The sequence below is a fragment of the Myripristis murdjan genome, chromosome 3 (assembly GCF_902150065.1).
Source record: "Myripristis murdjan chromosome 3, fMyrMur1.1, whole genome shotgun sequence".
NCBI lineage: Eukaryota > Metazoa > Chordata > Actinopteri > Holocentriformes > Holocentridae > Myripristis > Myripristis murdjan.
The window spans coordinates 27,061,840-27,083,362 of NC_043982.1; the positions used below are offsets into that span (position 1 = coordinate 27,061,840).

Consider the following 21,523-nt stretch of genomic DNA (forward strand, 5'->3'; position numbering starts at 1 on the left):
CCCTCTCTCTCTCTCTCTCTCTCTCTCTCTCTCTCTCTCTCACACACACACACACACACACACACACACACACACACACACACATTTCATTATAATAAGAATACATTTTTCAGGGTTTCCCATTATAATATGTTTATGATCGTTTTAGTCCTCTGTCATGTTGCTCACTTGCCACTTCTGGCCTGACCCAGTGTGGGGTCCAAGTATAGATTATAAAGTTGGCATGAATCAATCCCTTTCAGGTCTTCATTATGCTATGCTCTCTCTCAGAGAGCAATGCACTCTCAGCTATGAAAACAAAAGTGAAACTTAAATATTGCAATTTGCTCCAAACTTGCATGTGTTTTTTATATGTAGCCACTGCCCAGAACAGATAGATAGTTTAAATGGGTGCAAGACTGGCATATTTCATCACTAACCATCAGTTTCCATGGGACACATTGCTGAGGTTGTTATACTGTAATACTGATATACTGGCAACAGTATAACAGTGTGTGTGTGTGTGTGTGTGTGTGTGTGTGTGTGTGTGTGTGTGTGTGTGTGTGTGTGTGTGTGTGTGTGTTTTCTTCAAGACAGTGACCACTTGTTACCTTCTTTAGTCGGAGAATCCCTTCCTGAGTCTGTGAGTCCGTAAAAATCTCGAACATGCCTCGGTCATCTCCCTCGATGATGCTATACGTTGACTTGGCATTCTCACCAACGTCTCTGTCATTTGCCTTCACCTTGCCACCTGGTTTTCCAATCGCTAAGTCCTCAGGAAGCACAAACTCATACAAACCTAAAAAGACACAAACATCTCAAGTGTAAAGCACCTCAGTTCATTTTCCTCAAGTATTTCCATTTGGTGAGATTTTATCTGTTTACTGCACTACATTAAAGAAGTAAATATTGTACTGCACTACATTTATCAGACAGCTGTAGTTACTAGTTACTTTGCAGAATAAACTTTTGCATGCAAAACATCAAATGTGATGCATTATGAGTGTTAACAAGCCAACAGTACATGGAGCCGTTGGAGCTACAACATTATAATGCCTGTTGCAAATTAATGCTTCAGTAATTTCTTACTTAATTAAAAATCTGAACGCAGGACTTTAACTTTCATCGTGTATTTTTTTTCCTTCATGGTATTGCTGAACATTTATTTGATAGGAATATTCAGGGACGTGAAGTTTTCTTACTTTTAGAGAACTTCGGAGGGTTATCATTGATGTCGGTTAGTGTGACGGTGACTGTTGTGGTCCCAGACAAGCCACCCATGTGACCTCCCATGTCCTTAGCCTGGATAACCACAAGATACTCCTCTCTCATTTCTCGATCCATCCCATGTAGAGCAATCTTTATGGTTGCTGATGGAAGAGACGGTTAACAGTTAGCAGTTAGCAGACAGCATAGTAATTCAAATAAATGCTCACCTGTAAACATAAATAAATGCTAAACTGTAAACATAAACAAGGGTTCCCAGTCTATGTTAAATATAACATTGCCTTACTGTTCCATAACTTTTCATGACTAAAATATTGAATATCCATGAATTATATCAACATATATATATATATATATAGGTAGATAGATAGATAGATAGATAGATAGATGTATTCTGTTTTATTCTATTTAACAAAACAGCTACTTAGCATTCAATATCTTATTTCCAGGATACATCAGGAGAAGTGAGCATAATGCAAACACAGTAGAAAATAAACATTCCATCACTGACTTATTTTACATTGAAGCTGACAAAATTCCATGAAATTCCATTACTTGTTCCAAGAATTTATAAAATCCCCTGACGTTCCCTGTCTTGAACAGACTTTGAAAAATTCCATGACTTTCCAGAAATTCCAGGACCCGTGGGACCCCTGTATCACGGTAATGGCACACATGTGGGTATGCACAAGCAAGCAAAAAGCGAGGCGTTCAGTGACCTTCACAATAACCTTCCTCTCCCATTTCTGCTGCTCAGTGAATGATGCAACCTCTGTAGACAACACACATTATTTTAGATCTGTGACTCAAAAAAGCAAGGACTCTGTACCAAAAATTCAAGTGGAGGTAAAGAATCACCTAATGCATTTATTTTCAGAGAAAGTGGGACCTGGCGGGGTGGTCACGACTAAGCTCAGCTCTGGCACTGAAAATCAGCTGTTTGTTTTCAAATGTGTTGTTCCGCTGTCTGCAGTCATTTGTATTCTGATTGAGTGTGAATTATGCTGTCTGTCTTGTATAATCTTGAATATTGTATGCAGAATGGACCTTATTGACTGTGCCACAGCTCTGAATATAAAAAGGGCTCAGCACCGGCATATACGGATAATCCACTCAGGAAACAGAAGCCCGCAGGATCATCAAATGAATATAAAACCCCTCATAAAAGCCAGGCTTTGGCATGACACCCTGCCTTGGTCCTGAGCTGCCTCAGACAATGAGAATCTGCGAGAATATGATGAGAAAACATGGGAGGGGTTAGGATGTTGACTATGCTTGCATTTTCTTTTCACGGGACAGATTTTGCTTGAAGGGTTAGTACAATTTTAAGGGCAGTTTTGCTTTTGGAGGTCACATGCAGCAATGCTTGTAAAAAGGATTTAGACAACATGAAAGGAAAGAGTTGACTACTTTTAGAAAAATAGTCAGTCATTCACACAGGGACCCATAACCTTGACATGTAATATAATCAATAGCTATTCCACAGCATGCGTTGTACATTTTGTGGTTGTGCAGTGGTGTCAATGTTACCATTGTATGATTAAACTGGTAATGATTCATTTTTCCCTCCTATTCAGCTATTAGTTTTTACCATTACTACATTCCCAAAGGTTGATAAATTATTCAGGTCTACGCAGTAATGCCTGAAACACAAGATTCTTTCACACACAAAAATGAATGAATAAATAAAAAAAGGTGAATGTGGTGACCACTGGATCAGCACCACAGTTCAGTTTGGACTGATTGGGCACAGTGGTGCCATAAACCACTGCTCCCCAGACAGGTTACAAATTGTTTACTTATACAAATTATGTCTAAGCCTTGGAATTCATTAGACCTTGCTGTTGGAACAATATGAATTCTTGTGTGTGTGTGTGTGTGTGTGTGTGTGGTCTCCAAAACTGTGATTGTTTATTTACTCTTCCTTCCATCAGCATATATAACTAAATAAATATAGAAAACCAAAACCAACCAACAAATCAAACCAAATTTTTTTTGGTTTGATTTGGTTTTTGTTGTTTAAGTCACAGGTAGTCAATAGGAAGTTCATAATTGACCTTTGTATATTGTTGTGTTCTCTGTCTTGTGTGCATGGAAAACAAGTGTCTCTACAATTACCGTTATTTTTGGGGGGGCTGTCAAGTGATTTCTTTTTAATTCACATGAATCACCAGACAATCATGAATTAATCATGATTAATCACATATTTAAATTAAAATATATAAAATGCCTTGCTTTCTTAACCTTTCACTGGTGAATACTGTTTTTCACTTTTAAATCAACATAAACATAACTTCTAAATTTATAGTTCTAAATACATTTTATTGCAGAGGTTCTCCAGAGCATTATATTGATGACATTTTTAAATACCTGAGGCCTTGTGTATCAAATCTTTCATGGATGAGCCACCCTACACTGCGTACTGTATAAAACACTGTTTATACCACCAGTATGCATATTTCTTGTTATTAGCCACATATAGGTAGATCATTGCTCATGTTAACAAGCCTCACAGTGTATCTGCTCTTTGTAATGGCTGCTGAAATGTGAAGAGCAACAACAAAGCAACACTCTGAACCGAGTACAGCATCTCCAAGACCAGGAATCAGTGTAACTGCTATGTGTAACACTTTCTCACCAAAATCCAGCGATTTTCTTTAACAATGCCAATACAATCATGCACACACTGCATGATTAATTTTAGTACTGCCACAAATGTTAGAGTGGAAACCATTGTGGTAGGCCAATTTTTGTTATTTTTTTTCATTGTTACACGGACATCCACCATGCCCATGACGTAACTCTGATAACTAGACAGCATGCAAAGCAGAAGGCAAATTTCCATTTGTGGACAATACAGTTCTATTCTATTCTGTTCCACTAAGGCTCTCAGTCGCTCACTCATCCTGCATACCTTTCTGCTTTTGCATCACACTGATGCCTGCGATCATAGTTCCTCAACTCTGTTCACCTCACCAGCGTCTTCCTGCACTCAGGAATTCATATGATGGCTTAGTGCAGCTATTATATAGTCATTATAATTAAGTGATGAGAATCTCTCAGACTCTGTCCCATACACGGCGGGGGTCACATGCCCCAAGTCAAATCTGTGTCATACGTGCATAGATTTGTTCTTTCAGTATCTTGCTAGCAGGAAAATTCAACTGTATGGCCATATGCAGCAATAAATAACTTTATCTCATGGCAGAAGTGCTTTGACTGAATAAGATTTATGAACCAAGATGCAGCATGCGTGTAGGATTATAATATCTGTATTTAATAACATTTAAAAAATATGCAGAGAGCTGTTTGACAGCCAGGATTCAAGAAGGAACAGGTTAACCGTTCTCTTATCTCTTGATTTTATCCTTCGCAAATCGATTTATGTTCTGTATGCCACGGTAAAAAATCATAAGGTCAGCCTATGGTTTATTGAATCATCATGAGTCTCTCCAACTATAAATACTCTAATCTTGAAACTCAGTTTCAACATATGAATCATAATCATTCTAAAGGCCCACAGTCGACTGAAAAGACAGATATATTCTATGGACTATATTTTGTTTTGCATCTCTATTTGGCATTTTCATATCACACATTCACAACCCCTTAAGCCTATGCATATTGTATGCATGACATAGAGATTGCACAGCAATACACATATTCCCATGTCAACTTTGCTTTTGAAAAAGCTCAGACTTAACATGGATGCATGCTCTGTGTATAAATAACACTTTATACTGTGTATAGCAAGCCCTCAGTCTCTTCATTTCAAATGTATCAGTAGTCTGTGAATTCAGAGTGTGAGCTGTGACTGGCAGCACCGAGGTAGACCCACCTCTTCTCATGTTCAACAAACAAATCAACACAACTCAAAACAGCAACACAAACATGAAAACAGTCACTCTTACACACACACACACACACACACACACACACACACAAACACACACACTTCAGTCATCCTGCTAGAAGCAACACTCTCATCTCTGTTGATCATCATTAATTATTCAAATTAATTCCTAATCACTGAAAAGGGAGGATAGACAAACACTCATTTCCATAGATATTTGCCTCAACTTTTTTTTCACCGACCATTAACCAAGTGATGAATTGGGGCATGGTGTTTATTTATTTATTGAATGCTTTTCATTTCCAACGTGGTGTTGTAAGTGTCAAATGCATTCTAATGGTTGTTTTCCCCTTACCTTTTATTTTTCATTAACATTCATTAAAACATCTGGCTCACTTGAATGAGCCATCTGCATGTGCTCTGTAATCACACAAAGCATGAATGCTAATCCTTAAATTGTCCGCTCACTGCTTTTTGTATGACCACTTTCCTGTCGCAGATGGCTAGCGATTGTAATGCCTTGCGCTGAGGACAAGACTGATTTCTATTTTTTGAACTAAGTGTTCATTCTAATTATGTACATAAATTTTGCGACTCACTTTCTCTAAGTTTGTTTATTGTGTGCTGTTTTCCAAATCATGAGCAGTTGATTTCCATTTCATTTCTTATTAATGTAATTTCACCATTATTTTATCATATTGCTTACAGACAAGCTGTTAAAAAGTCAGCTGAAAAAGCAATTAAAGACCCAATCTGGAATCTGTTTCACAATGTTGTGGGTATGATAACATTCCTGGTTTATGTAGGAGAGAATAGATTTTTTTTTTTTTTTTTTTTTTTTGCAATAATAGCTATGTTACACAGCAACACAGTAGTAGTAATGCAGTGGTACTATGCAATAGTAACAGTAATGCAGATGGATGACAAATTAAAGTAATATCCAACATAAAGTGTCTTAGTTAGGTGTTGGGTCACCATGAGCAGCCAGAACAGCTTGAATGTGCCTTGGCATAGATTCTACAAGTCAGTGGAACGCCAGTTTCTAAGTCTTTGGAGCTCTACAGGAGGGACGGAGCACCGTTCTTCCAAAACATACTGTACACAGAGAGGGATACCAGTAGTGGATAAAGGTTTCATTACAAAGACACATGCATATTTGAGAATTCAGTGCAAAGCCCATCTGTACTAGTCTAGAGGAATGTGTAAAAAAAAAAAAAAAAAAAAAAAAAAAAAACTGATGTCGTCAGATGAGATGTCCGTCACCATATTCAGGACAAGTGGGCAAGTGTATGTATGGTGTACACTGAAAACACTACAGGTGTGTACAGGTCACAGCAAATCCATACAAAGTTATTCTGAGTGATCACCTTTATCCAGTGATGAAACACTTCTTTCTGACGGGAGTGGTCTATTCCAGGATGACAATGCCTTCATCCACAGGTCATGAGGGCTCACTGAATGTTTTGATGAATGTTTTGTAAATCATATTCTATGGCTTTCAGATCTCAATGGAGTGGAAGACCTAAAGGAGATTTTTTGACCAATGTGTGAGACAGTGTTCTCTAACACCATCATCAAAATATCAAAGGAGGGAATATCTTTTGGAAGATAGGTGCTCCATCCCTCCTGTAGAGCTCCAAAGACTTAGAAACTATGCCAGTGCTCACCGAATCTGTTTTGGCAGCTTGTGGTGGCCTAACCACTCTATGTTAGATTTTACTGCTTTTTTCCCACCACACTGCAGTCTACCTACATTATTTCAGTTATTTAAACACCTACACTTAAATTCAAACATAGTTTTACAGAGATAACTGGGGCTATTTCATCTATTTGTATCATCAGAATACAAAGTTCACAGCTTCTCAACAGTATCAAGTGCTGTACTTACCAGAGTTGGGGTCTATAGAGAAGTACGGCTGTCCTTCCAATATGCTGTAGACCAGTTTAGCACTGTTTCCATACACCGGGTCATCAGCATCCGTGGCTGTTACCCGCGTAACTGGAGTGCCTGTGGGTCAGAGAGAACAGTAAACTCAATAAAATCTATTTTAAGAATATGTACAATTTGTGTAGGAGCACCATCTTATTGTTGCGTGATAAGAAAAGTGGCATCCCTGACTGGTGCTCCAGTGTTTTTTTCCAGATGATGCACTTTGGCAAGTACTATTCACTACATTACATATACAACATAATAAAGTTATAGTATGCACTGTGGTAAACAAATTCTGTTACTGAAACATATAACAGCTAATAGGAAAAAAGAAATGCTTTCAAAAAGTGTACTGTAGTTGTAAGACATTTCAGTAATAAGTCACTCTGTATACCTTATGTTTAAACTTGCACTTGATGTGACTTTATGCCTGAGGAAGCTTGCAATGAATGATATTTGCAAGTAAATGGACTGAGATACATTTGTTAATAAGTTTAAGTTGTTGTGCCATAACAGACTGTCTTGCCTTTAGTTCTCAGGTCTCTACTCCAAAACATCACATGTTGTGGCTTAAGAAGTGTCAGTTCTACTATATTACTACTATATATTAGTTAGTAAGTATACTGCATGCCTACAAAAAACACAGTCAAAGATGTATCATTGGTTAAACAATCAGTTCCCAGTCAACAACAGCACATAAATCTCGTGTTTTGGAACACAATCTGCTGTTCACAGCTACTGTTACCCAAGAACTGAAAACCTTCAATAAGATCGCCAGATGCTGAGTTATGTCATGTGCAAGCTTTCTATTATGTATGTGAAGAAGATATTATGCTGTGTTACCTTAAGGCATACAAGTAGCCTACAAAGGAATTGGAACATGATGTAGTCTCAGGCTTATCACATGTAACACCTTCATAAAAAAAAAAGCCAACATGACACATTTGATACAGGACATTATGTTCTGCTATATGCCATAATGTTCTTACCCAAAATGTTATGATTAACTCTGATTACTTAATGGTTATCCTTATATTACTTAAAAATGGTTACCTTAAGTAAAGCATTTGTTCAATTATAGCAATAAGTTTGGCTATGTTACAACATACAAAAAATTAGTGCTTGTCTGAACTTGTCGGCAAAAGACCTGGCACATACTGTATGATTCATAATACTAACCGGATATCACTTTCCCTTTATGACAACTGCAATTTGGCATCACCTTCACACCTAGAAACACTAAGTGCAGCAGAGAAGAAATTCTTCATTAAGCCAGTTCTTCTGCGAGGTTTACAGAAAATGTACCTAAGGATCTTCATGAATATTACCTCTGCCAAACACTCAAGGCAAATCAGAAAATAGATAAAAGACAATTCAATCTACCGTTCACCACGCCACAATAAGGCCTTAGAAAAAATGCCTTGAAAAACTGAATATAAAGAGATTGTTAACGCAATTAAACTCATCCAGCGTAATTCACTGTGACCTAGCTCCTCTTCAGTCTCAGGTGGGAGACAGAGTGAGAGAGAGAGAGAGAGAGAGAGAGAGAGAGAGAGAGAAAGAGAGGGAGAGAGAGAGGGAGAGAGAAGCTGACATCCTGACACTGAACAACAAGCTGGCAGGAAGCTACAGATGGTATGGTAATTGTTTTTGTGAAAGATGTTCGGAGGTGTTCTGACAATACAGGGAAATGTCCCTCGTCGCGTGAGGCATCGGGTCCTGCCATGGGCACCTGAGCCTGTCCACTACAGACTAAAAGGCTGGTAGTAAAGGCCTGCACCAATTACCACTCTCTGGCTCCACTGCTGTGATTCACTGGTTCCAGTCATGAATTTCAAAAAACTTGCTGCGCCAGATGTGATGGAAACACGGCCTCCACAATGTTTGCAGTATATAACCCGCAAATCGGACACTCTGCTGGCATATTCCTCGATGGTGTCTATACAAGCCCTGGATCTGGGACAACTACTGAGCACAGAGGAGCCTCCAATGCAGAAATTCTGAATGTGCTCAGGATATTTGTCTTTTTTTTTCTTTATCTCAAAGCTTAAAGATTTCTACTGTTCCACATCAACAAATAACCATTACATATCTATGGCAAAATTGATAAGGTTGTCGATCAATAGTGACTGCTTTCTAAAGTCATTGTCCAGCTTTTCTACTGAAAGGCCGGACATTGACTAGACTGAAAGCCCATTAGTCCGATGGCCGGTTATCCCGAAAACAAAGATCCATGCCCTGAAGCCCATTGCTCGGAAAATACACATTCTGGAGTTGCTGGAGTTCAGTGAAGTTCAGTGACTTGCGGTGCTATGTCGAGCTTTGCATCCCTGCCAAGAAATACATCCACCCCTGTTTATCCTAACCCAAATTTATGGAGTTTTTTTTTTTTTTTTTTTTCAGATTATTGGGGTTTCAGAATAAAGGGCATTTGTTTTTGGGATAATAGGCCGTCAGACTAATGGGCTTTTGGTCCAGTGGGACATTTTTCGGACTATTGGGGTTTCAGAATAATAGGCATTCAGATCCAGTGGGCACTTCCTGTTTGGACACCCACTGCCACTGCCACAGCTGAGAATTACATAATGCTTTTAACAGTTTTAACAGTGCAACAAGACTTGCATTAATCAGTGTCAAGCCATAATGTAACAGAGGGACCTTTTAACATAACACAATGAAAAAGCATCTTATTCCCTTGGCTTTATGTACTTCCTGTTGTAACAGGATGTCGGGGTGGGACATATCATGAGAAGGGATTATTCAAAAGGATATCAGATGGGCAAAGAAACAGTTTTATTTGGGATAGATGGAGGGGTGCAACTGTTCAAAAATTTGTGTAGGTTTTATTGGTTGATTTTTTATGTATTTTTGTTCATTCATTCATACATTCATTTATAAGCCTGACGTAGTTACCTTTAAGGACACACTGTGTGGAATAAAGATAATGGAGTTCATTTCATGGGCAAACTCTGGCCTTTTTTTCCCCCAGGGACAGAAATATTTTAGATTTAAGATGTATTTATAGTAATGAACATTTAAATTGTAACTGAGTCAGATTTAGCTGGTTACTTTTCATTTGTGATCTTGGTCTGTATCGGTGTATTATGACCGTTAATCTCTCACTTCATATCATCTAGCAATTAAATACTTCCTTATGTTGGAAATTTTTAGATCTCAGGTTTAAAACAACATCTGGTAATATTTCAAATTTACAGTGAACTCAGCCCCCCAGAAGAATTTAAAACAAGAAATACATTTTCAGAGTAGTACTAGTCCCCGCCAACATCCAAGATGCTCTTCAGACCCACATGATACTTTTTTGAATCTAACTTCCTCTGTATGCCACCAGCTACGTGTCAACGATTGATTAATCATCACCACTATGTATGTGGTCTTGTAACGGCAAAATAAAACGGAGAGCCACCATTGCACTCTGACTGGAGTCACAGTTTCACTGTTGCAACCCAATTATTTCACAGTGAGAGAGCCTCAAGTGGTCCTCTGAGATAAAGGTGTGCTAGTAATTCATAGTCTGACGATGACCCTCACTGTTGTGTTGCAAAACATACCTTGAAAATTTCATAGCATTTGTTATGTTACCTCAAGCCTTTTGTATTATGTAGATCACAGAGGATCACTGATATCTCTCTCTCTCTCTCTCTCTCTCTCTCTCTCTCTCTCATGCTCTCTCTCTCTCTCTCTCTCTCTCTCTCTCTCATGCTATCTCTATCTATCTCTCTCTTTCTGTTTTGTTCTGTCTTTCCACCTGCTGTGACAGCACAAACAAAAAAAACTCAGCATGTTAGCTCGATGACAGTTGCCAAAAGGGTTGTATTTTATTTTATTTTTTTTTTATTCAGATGATATGCTTTCAATATACATTAAATCCATAATGAATAAGATCTTCCAGTTATTCCAGAACATTTCAAAAGGCATTCACAGCACTAAGTGTATGTTAAGTCTGATATTGAAAATCTCACATTACTTCACATTTCTCAACCAACTGCAGCGTGGGCTTTCTGTGTCTATTATTCACACCTCCTTAAAACTGGCATTATGTGGAAATTTCACAAACGTGTTTGATAAGTAAATAAAATATCAAACAAATTAGTCGAGAACGTACGGAAACGTAATTATATGAATTAAATCTCACACGCGTACAATAATCCAAATTGGTGTGCTCATACAGCACTGCCAGGAAGCAAATTATATCCTGTGTGCCATAGGTGTTTGCCAATTGTCAAATGAATAAAATGAGAGACAGCTAAGGAAATTGCACCATTTTTTTCCGAGATACAGAGCCTTATCTTCCTCAAAGTTAAATTACTACCACTACAGTGGGAGAAGGCAGCCATCTACACATCCCTAATTATGAAAAGTACCTTCGTACTTCTAAAAGGTGTCTGACTACTGCAAACTGGCTTTAAAAATTCAGTTACACTATGGACTAAAGTGGGGGAAGTAAAGGGTGGGAAAAATCTTCATAAAAACAGTGGAACCGGTGAAGCATGAAATAGCTCCCGCTTTCTTTCCCTCCCACAGGGGTAAAATGCTCCTCACCACCCTTGATAAAAAAAAAAAAAATGAGGGATTAGGAAAGGCTGTGTTTTGGACCTGTTTCAAATCAGTGCAGATTAGCTTGTCCTTCCCCTTGATATTGCACAGAAATTTCAGGGATGCTGCAGAAATGGATGCAGCTGTGGGCCAAGCGATGGGCAAGGAAACTCAGCCGTAGAGGGAATATTGTCCCTGGCTTTTATTTGATGCCAGTAGCAATGTGGCGATTACAATGGCAACAGAACACCTATAAACTTCGGGAGATGAAAAAGCTGAATGGTTTCTAAAAATGAAAGCCATGGAATTGGGTGGGTAACAAGCCTGCAACGGAATGGGATCACCCACAATGCACCTTGGTGACTTTAATACTTAAACAAATGTTAGTTATGCACGGGTCTTGGTGCCACCCGTTACAGATGTAGCAGTAGATTCATGTTATTCCCTCGTCTGAATGGATTAGTCTCACTTTTCTCCTGCCGTCAAATGCCCAAACACCCAGACATTTCATATAGCCTCCTCCCGGGAAGGATAATCATTCTCTATTGGTTTGGTTAGTAGCCTGCGGGTTGACACGCGTTAAGGATGTATGAAAATACAGCCAGCATTTATGGTTGTTTTCCCCTGCTAAGTATAATCTCATTAATCATATTCTGAAGTTCACAGGATTTAATGCCACACCAATAATTTAAACACACATCATTTTCAAAGGATGCCATTACATTAGGCGTTTAGATCAAATTTACGGTTCTTGTCTTGATGTCTTGATGGTGTAAAGGCCCTGCGGTTTCTCAAGAGCCAAGGGCCTTCAGAATAAAGACATTGGGGTATGGCCTTCTGCTTTATCAACCAACAGAAATAATAGGGCAGCACACTTCCCATTTACTGTGTACACTGGTGTGGTGATAGGAAATCAATAGGAATCTTCCTTGAAAACGAGGGAGGGGATAAATTGGGGGGCGCAGGCTGATGTGACAAACAATGGCTGTGGAAGGGCACTGGTTGCTTATTTTAGTAACACTTTATTCTGCAACACAGCTGCATGTACAGCCTCCCTTATTTCCTCAGAAGTCGTGTAAGGATGATCAAAGTGTGGAAGGTCAAAAAGAGGCAGCTTCGCCTCTTTTTGCCTTCACTACATGCTCATTTACAGCCGTAGTGGCCAGGAGGGAAGACATTTACACTTTAGGGTGACAGGAAAACAAACACTTTTAAAATGAAAAATAACACCTTTTTACAGCTTACTTATGAAAGAAAGGTTCTGCATAGTCTGATATTACTAATCCAATGAGAGAAGCTCCATCAGCAGCCATGTATAGCTCAGCACAAGGGTAAAAAACAAATATCAATAATCCAGCTTACTCACCAGAAATACAGTAAGATACATACATATTTACATTTATGTATTTCATGAACCATGTAACATGAAACATGAAACTATTTTTAACGTCTCCAACATTTAAAAAAATGAACCTTTTGAAATATGTATGACAGGCTGTTTTAGCCTAAAATTCCGCCAACTTTTATGAGTCATAACTTAATTTTTTCAGTTGACAATATCTGCAGTGAGATTTACTACTATGTACTATGCAATGTTTACTAGTCATGCTAGGTCTATATATTAGATACTAGAAAAAATACCAACAATGTGGTGGTATTTTAGGCCAAAACAGCTTCCCATGAATATGCTTATTTTACCTAAAAAAAAAAAAAAAAAAAAAAACCTCAGTTGTTTACAAAATGAATATGATGAATACTGTATTTGCTTGTCTGACAAATTGAGAATGCAATAATTTTTCTTTCATTTTGACACTTACAATATGAAGGGTGAGACTCTTCCTTGAGCACAATGAGGCATCATGGCAAACTGGGCAAAATTAATCATAATATTTTCCATCACGCTTATTAATAACCTACAGACACACTGTGTGCTGTATGAGATATCCAGCAAAGTACAAAGCACTTTACATTTTGCACAAAGCCCATTACAAAGTCCTCATTATCAAATACTACGTGTCTACATACGTGTATAACATTTTCCATTTTCCAGTTGATCTAACAGGAACATGAGCAGGTTTTCCCTCCACTGTCCAGAATTACTCCCTTGGCATGCAACTCAGGAAACAGCACCACAGGGAAGCCCTCTCAGCTCAAGGAGCTCGTATCACCATCATACCTATAATTACTCAGAAGAATGTATCATTATAGTTAATTTACTATCCCTACAATGCTGGACTTCCCCTGCAGTAGTCCTCCATGCAGCAAGCACAGTAGCTGTGTTATATCCCAGCCCTGCTCAGCTTGGACCAGCTCAGAAGCGTGAAGGGTAGAAGACATGGGGCATTCATATGTATGCAGGCACTGAGCCATGGACAGGGATATCACTGAGGCATGGGGAGAGCTGTGGGCTGTGTGAGGCATGGGGCTAACAGTACCCTGCTGTGAGCCCTACCAGGGTAAAACAATACTGTTTATGTCTGACTGGCTTTACACTGTGGGGGTCGGCAGTGTGAGAGAGAGAGAGAGAGAGAGGGAGAGAGAGAGAGAGAGAGAGAGAGGAGTAAAGAGAGGGGCAGGGGACTTCATCACGACATAATGTGCAAGGTGGTTGTGGTACTATAATAAGGTATGAACAAAGCAGATATTATTAGAATGTTTCAGAAACTCAGTAGAGGGTTTTCCCATTCAAAAGGAACTGAGTAGAGTCAGCACGGTTTCAGTGATTCTAATGGGCCAACTGGCAGCCATCTTTGGAGAACCAACTGTTTCATCCATATATACACTGATGGACAGTATCTACACAAGTTATATGAAAAAAATTGTCTTTGTTGCTCAGACTGCTGGTATTGTAAGGCTATGGCAGTGACGTAAGGTAGTTACGATGGGTCCCGGTGCAGACTATAATGACCAGCCTAGGGCCTAATAGTGTTTGTGCTTCATAGTGAATCACACACACTGTGAAGCAGACACACTTTTAGGCATATATATTTTACCAACAATACGTTGGATTTTACAGTCAAAAGAGGTACTTGTTATTGTATTGGGAGAGTACCATGGGTAGCGCTCTGACATGCAGTAACATAAACAGACCGTCAATCAAATCAACAAGTCAACTACTTATCCAATTATAGCTGGAATATTTACATAACTATAGCTGTTATTGGAAAGTTATGTAAGGTAAAATAAAATAAATAGAATAAAACATCAGCAGGTGAGTTTCTAGATAACTAGCCTATAAACTTCTGTATATTTGTATAGCAGACTAGAGCTAACATTAAGTTGATTTCTGAGATGGATAAACTGCTTCTGCATTCAGTTTAACCAGTTGTGGCTGTCGGCTCCACAGAACGGAGACGCGTTCATCAGCTCATCTCTGTGATCAAAATGTTGGGAAAAATCATTGCTGCTGATACTGTAAACTTTCAAAGAGGAAACAATCAAACAGTCAATACCTGCTTGAGCAAATGGGTCATACAAGCCTGCCTAGAATCTACTGGGCTATTAGCTGGCTTACCATAATAATTTATAAGTTAGGGCTATCCATCTTAATCAACCTGTAGCCTAGTAAGGCTCTCATAATGTAAATATAACCTGTCTTGAAATGTATATCTAACAATAGCCTAATGAACAGAGCCGTATTGCTGAGGTAGCAATCACAATCATTTGCAAGGGCCTGTTTTCCGCCCAACACATTGTTGTTGGATGTGCTCTGACATTCTCTGGTGCAACCACACTCCCTGCACTGTCTATTGTTGAGCCTTTAGCTATAGGTTAACTAGCAGGCACTTAAGGAAAACTGCAAATGAAAGACACTAGTCTTTATCTTGCTACCTCAGTCAGTTAAGGGTAAAATCAACAAATATATCTATAGATTTAATGTCCGATACTTGTCCAAACTTGTTTATAGAGTACTGTGACATCACAACATGTTCTCTGATTATTGTTAATCAGAGAAGCTCAACCTGAATCTTTGGCAGGTTTGCTGCCTTCACCTACATGTATGAATAAAGTTCTCTGCCAGCACAGTGATATCAGTGCCTGCATGCAGCTGTTGCCTTGGCAAATGGAACCAGCCCAAACCAGACAAATGCATCACTGCATTAAATGGCTAATGGATGGTGTTTTGTGCTACATTTGACAAGGAACCAGTCATCTCACCACTGATACATCTGATTAGTTTTTTCGTTAAGATAGTGTCAGCATGTTAGCAAGGGACATCTCTGTGGCATGGACTTGTATGATGGTGCAAGATGTGGATGCTAGATTTATGATGCAACAGCAAAACTGTATGTGCCGGGAAATGTACAGCAGACCAGTCAAAATAAAGCCTGACAGAGTGAGGCAAGACCAAAGGGGCTTGCTTCACTCCCTGTACATTATTTCCCTAATTGATGGCAGTTACGGCACCGCGATATAAAACAAGTGAATTGTGTGTTTGTAAAGGTAATGTTGTGTATTCTATCATTATCTTGGGAAGAGATTGCAAGAGATTAAAGGAGACGGGCTCAAAGAGAAAGCAGAAAGCTGTCATACCAGCCAAACCCCAGATACACAGTGAACCACTGAGTGTTTCGCTATAGCGTTTTTGTGCATATTTTATACATGCAGATGTTAGTACAAAGTGTGTCAAGTTATAATAATGAAAGCCATGCCATTATCACTCAAATATGGAACTGTATACATAAATGATGATGTTGGCTGATGTTGGATCATGCAAATTAAAAATGCAGCACAGTTTGTTGTACAGCATGTAGTGCTGCAGTAAAATTGTATCTGTACCTATCATCTAGGTGTTCAGTGCAGTTTGAAAAAAAAAAAAAAAAAAACAGCAACAGAAATGACAGAAATGAAGGTTAGCCTATTGGTGAGAAACTGCCTTGTCAATAGGCTAACCTTTGAAGTGTAGGTCAGCATATCTGAAGAACATTTGGATACACATTTCTCTGCTTGGGGTAATAATGTCAATGATCCAATTATCGCAGTACCTGCCAAGTTATTAGAGTGTACGTCAGTGTAATTTGCTTGTAATTTGCCAGAGGGTAAGCAGTGGTAAAAGACATAAATTTGGTTCTTGTGATGATTACTATGGTCTGTAAAAACATCTTCACACTAAAGGACCAATGACGCATTCTAAATATTTTTAAAAATGCACAACACTACAGGTGTTTCAGATATCTGTTATGTTGAGGTTATTTCCTCTAAAGAAAAAAAAAAAGCAGTGATATTAAGCATAAAAAAGAAGTATGTTCCTGTTGGAGGCATACATCTCTTGATGCAGTTGGACACATCTTCAGTGAAGTACCAGGGGTCATAAGGGACTTTCAACTTCAGACCCCCTCACCCAGGCGACCCGACTGGGAGTGATCAGATCCCGGTCTGTGTCCAAGCAGCATTAGACCACAGTCTGTCCCTTGTGATCCACAGCCATATTGAGGCCCTCTCTGCTGTTTCTAGTGATGGCTTTTCTTTTGCATGCTCCTGTAATGCCCAGGAAGCTGTAAGCTTTGCACAGTGATCTTCCTGCAAAGGTCCTGCTTCAATGGGTATGCAGCATGCACGCCACCCCCGTCTGCGTCAGTCCTCCATCAGCTCTGCATACTTCTCTGCCTTCCTTCCACTCACCTCCTCCATCCTCTCTTCCCAGGGCACTGTCAGCTCAAGCATGGCCACCTGTCTAGATGTTTCAGAGAACAGTACTATGTTTGGTCTGAGGCTGGTCTCCGCAATCATCGCTGCGGAGTTGTTTCCCCAGGTCCACCCTCATCTGCCAGTCACATGCTGTTCCCAGGAGGCCTTCTTGAGATTTTGCTCGGGGGTTGGGGTGTTCTCCTGCCTGAATGAATGTAATTTGGCGCTTTGATGGTTGGAGGTGCTTGCTCTGGTTGATGGAGCTGCAGATGGTCTCAGCAACCACCCTCAGCACCTGGTTATGGAGCCAACGATAGCAACGATGGCCTTCTCCTAGTGCTCTGGGACAGCTGCTGAGGATGTGCTCCAGTGTTCCTCTTCTCTGGCACAAGGTGCATGTTGGTGTATCTGTCTTGCCCCAACAGAAGAGGTTAGATGGGCTGGTCAGGAAGTCATACACTGACTGGATAAGGAACTTAATGCGGTAAGGTTCGGCCTTCAACAGCTCAGCTCATGATATTTTCCAGTCCATGGCTTGCTCCCATCTAGTCCATGCGCCCTGTTGCCATAGTCCCACCACCTCGTCCTCCACCCCAGCTCTCACTTTCTTTTGGACCAGGTCCCGTCTCTCCTTGCCTTTTGCGTCGTAGCTAGTTGTTGGAATGCAGTCCAACCGCCACAGATCCCACCAACTTTCTGTGACTGCCTTGCCTCCGCCTTGTCCACAGCCTCCTATGCCCTCCACTTTCTCCCAGTCCTCACTTCTATGACGGCTTCTGAAACGTTTGGGTCACTAGACTCCCTGTACTGAAGCACCTCCCTCGTACGGCTCACCTTGATCTCTTCACAGAGGCCGCTGAACGGCAGCGTCAGCTTGTTGGTGTTGCCATAAAGGGTGATGCTGCTCAGGCTTTTTGGCAAGCCCAACCATTTTCTGAGGTGGCTGCTGACCCTCCTTTCAAACCCTTTCACGGTGGAAAGTGGGAAATCAAATACCAGCAGTGGCCACAGTATCCTGGGGTGGATGCCATGCTGGTATATCCAGGCTTTGAATTTACCTGGAAAGCCTGATTTGTCAGTAGCTGCCAGCCATCATTCCAGTTCTTGGTTCATGGTTCTTATGGAAGTCGTGTCCCTTAGGGTACAGTAAAAGATTTTCCCGAGGCTTTTCACTGGTTTCTTGAATTGCATCCGTGCCCAGGAGATTAGCCTCTCCAAGCCTTGGAGGATCCATCGGCTTCCTGGGATTGACAAAGTTGTTACTGTCAAGTCATCCATATACGCCCTTATGGGTGGTTTCCAAACTCCAGATTTGGTTTTGGGGCCTCTGCAAACTGTTTCAGCTGACTTGACTAACATATTCATGGCTAGAGCAAAGAGGGTCACCGAAATTGTGCATCCAGTGATGATCCCTTTCTCAAGCCGATGCTGGTTAGAAGTCACTGACCCAGAGGTGAACCTCAATTTGAAGTTGTTAGAGTAATCCAAAATGAGGTTCTTCATGTTACTTGGGATATGATGCCGTTACCAGTGCTACCTCCACCAGCGTGTGCGGAATGGAGACGTATGCATTGGCTAGGTCAAGCCATAATACAGCTAGGTTTCCCTTCCCCTCTCAAGCCTCTCTGATCAACTCCACTGTGTTCCAAGCAACCAGAAATCCCTGGGATACCTCCCTTCTATACAGAGGGGTCAATGTAGCCATTCTTCAGTAGGTAGTCAGTCAACTGACAGGAGGCAATACTGAAGAATCCCTTACAGCCTCTAGGAACTGAATTCTGGCAATTGAAACCACCATTGTAATTACTAGGGGTGTGCAGAGGCGCCACTATCTGTATTTGTGTTTGCATTTGTTTTGGGGCAAAATAATTCAGGCTGATATTCAGAAAAAGCGGACTTGGCTCAAATTGGACTTGATTTTTTATCGTTTGATTTTTAGCCACAAAGAAATTTAAAATTACTGAAATTCCTGCTTATTAAAAGTATATAGCTTAGGCAAACCCACTCTTATGACTATGCATTCAGCAAATTAATTAAAATCTAACTGAAAAAATATGGTGGACTTCGGACTTCAGAGTGAACGCCAGTCAGTGGAGATTCCCAGCATGCTTTTGGGCAACAGACATTTCCTTAGCCCAGTTCATTGTTTGGCTCATGTTCCCTGTTTAGTTATTTAGTTTGTATTTGTATTGTTTATCATGTGGTCTTTATGTTGTGTTATTTAAGAATGGTTTTACATTATTTATGCACTGGGACTGTTATTGTCTGTCTGTTACTCTTTTGGTGCACCTCTATCCGCTATACCTTTTGTTGTATGAAACTGAGGTTAATGCTGCTTCAAAATAAAAGACTGGATATCAAAGACAGTCAGAGCTGTGTCATCTCTCACTAGTAAACTCAGATTGTGAATATATAATATGAGTTATCTAAAGCTGAACATTTAGAAAAATGTTTGGAGGGGTAATTTATTCATTAAAAAATATGGATTCGGATTCGGGTGCATCCCTAGTAATTACTCAACTACTTACCAAGGACATTAAAATGGTTTAATTACAAACAACAGTGTTTTACAAGCTACCGCTAATTCAGTGAAACTTCAACCTTAGCTGCCATGCCTTGGTCACAGTGTAGAAAGAGTGTAACCACAGAAATGAGTGTGTCTGCCCTCCGTGGGAAACAATTTAACAGAACTGGAGCCATAGAGTAGAAACCTTGCAGTAGTTAGCAAGGCTACAGTGTAACAGAACTGCAGTGATAGCAATATTAACAAATCCAAAACGATACCCCTTCAGCCTCTAACTAGCAATCATTTTTATTTTTTCTCTCTAGATAAATGCAAGAATTATTGGGGGAAAAAATATGCATCTAAGGTCTTTTAGCTGAGTGTTTTTTCCACAGTAAAAAAGTATAATGACTTTTTATGCCGCAAGGTGTCGCAAGGTGAGTACATTCACCGGCTAATCAGAATTTAATATTCCACACAGACATGTAATAAATCAAACTAGTTTCCAATCAGCTGTTAGCCCGTCATTTAGTTTACATCAGTCAGTGTTTTTCTGCCTGTAAAAGTAAAAAGTGAATTATACTTTTTCCATACCATTCATACAACAGAACACTGCAAACTGTACACACCAAGCCCAGTGAAAATTGAATAATGCATCCCATGGCAATGACTATTTGAATGAGTTCAGGCTTTGCTCAGCCATTGTTCCCCCTTCTCTTTGCTTTTCTAGGTCAGAAAGATGGTGTGCCAAACCCCCCCTTTTTTTAAATGGCTGGTCTGTGGGCCTCGACCATCCCCTGATAGCGCCATTGCGGTGACAGGAAAGTGATTATGTATTGATCATGATCACATAGACACTGGTGTAGCTTGCTCTCCTGTCTGTGGGCAGAGAGGATAATAGCTCATGATCAGACTGGGAGACTGACAGCACATCTCTCCAGGCATCGCTACCAGCACTATTTTTGGACAATGCCACCTATTTGATTGAAATGCATGCGCATGGATAGGGAATAAGGCAAGAATTAAGAGGCGATTAGCACTGCAAGGCAGAATATCGTCAAATACAAAGTGTAGCGCAGCGCTGTAGTGTGGCAGGCCAAAGCTCTTGATAACACAGAAATGGTTGTAACGAGGTGGAGAAAACAAGCGTGTCGAGGCATCCTTTCATCCATCCATCCCCGTCCGTCTATTCTCTCGGAGGAGAAGATGACATACTTGGAGCACTGCCAGTTGATTTTTCCTACAGTAGTCAAAGCCAGTTTTATATTCACGGGCCACAGATGGGCATTTATGGCAGCAGTGCAGATGGGCATTACAGGGAAACCCTTAAACAAATAAGCAGGCACATAAACAACTAAGATGTGTGAACTTTTTGTAATTTGTCAGTTCAGCCTCAAACATCCCACTATTTTCCATCTGACCAACAAACAAATGACATGATCTACTGTCAAAAACCAAGGCTGTCCTGGTGTTTTATATTTCTGTCTACAGGATATGAGTATTTCATATACACAGGGAGGCACAGTAAATAATTATGAGAGAACATCATCTCCCTCAGACCATCAGTCCTCATAAGGGAACTAATATACCCTCATGCTAAACCGTGAGTTTCAGCAGATGAATGAGGAATGCACTCCTGAGACTGACAAGATCGGGATATATGTGTTTACATCAGGCTGTAACACACTTTTCAAAATTAGAGTCAGCCTATCAGAAATACAACATGGAGGGCTTACAAGAGGAAAAAATATCTGCAAGATAAGATATGGTTGTCAGCATCCTAGAAATTGTTCCCCAGAGTCAATGATGGATAAGGGACGCTGCGCTTGTGAGGAGTAAGGGGACCGTC

General features: G+C 40.1%; 1 protein-coding gene across 3 annotated transcripts in view; it reads right to left on the reverse strand.

The window, feature by feature from the left end:
* The window catches only part of cdh8 (cadherin 8), a 103,277-nt gene that overhangs the window by 27,713 nt on the left and 54,041 nt on the right, over positions 1-21,523 (reverse strand). For 2 of the 3 annotated variants that reach the window (XM_030048493.1, XM_030048491.1), the window contains exons 3-5: positions 6,948-7,067; positions 1,182-1,349; positions 591-778 (exon numbers count right to left, since the gene is read on the reverse strand). In XM_030048493.1, coding sequence (XP_029904353.1) covers positions 591-778; positions 1,182-1,349; positions 6,948-7,067 — 476 coding nt within the window. Of the gene's footprint in view, positions 1-590; positions 779-1,166; positions 1,350-6,947; positions 7,068-21,523 lie in introns of all 3 variants that reach the window. The other variant, XM_030048492.1, reaches the window with a different exon arrangement.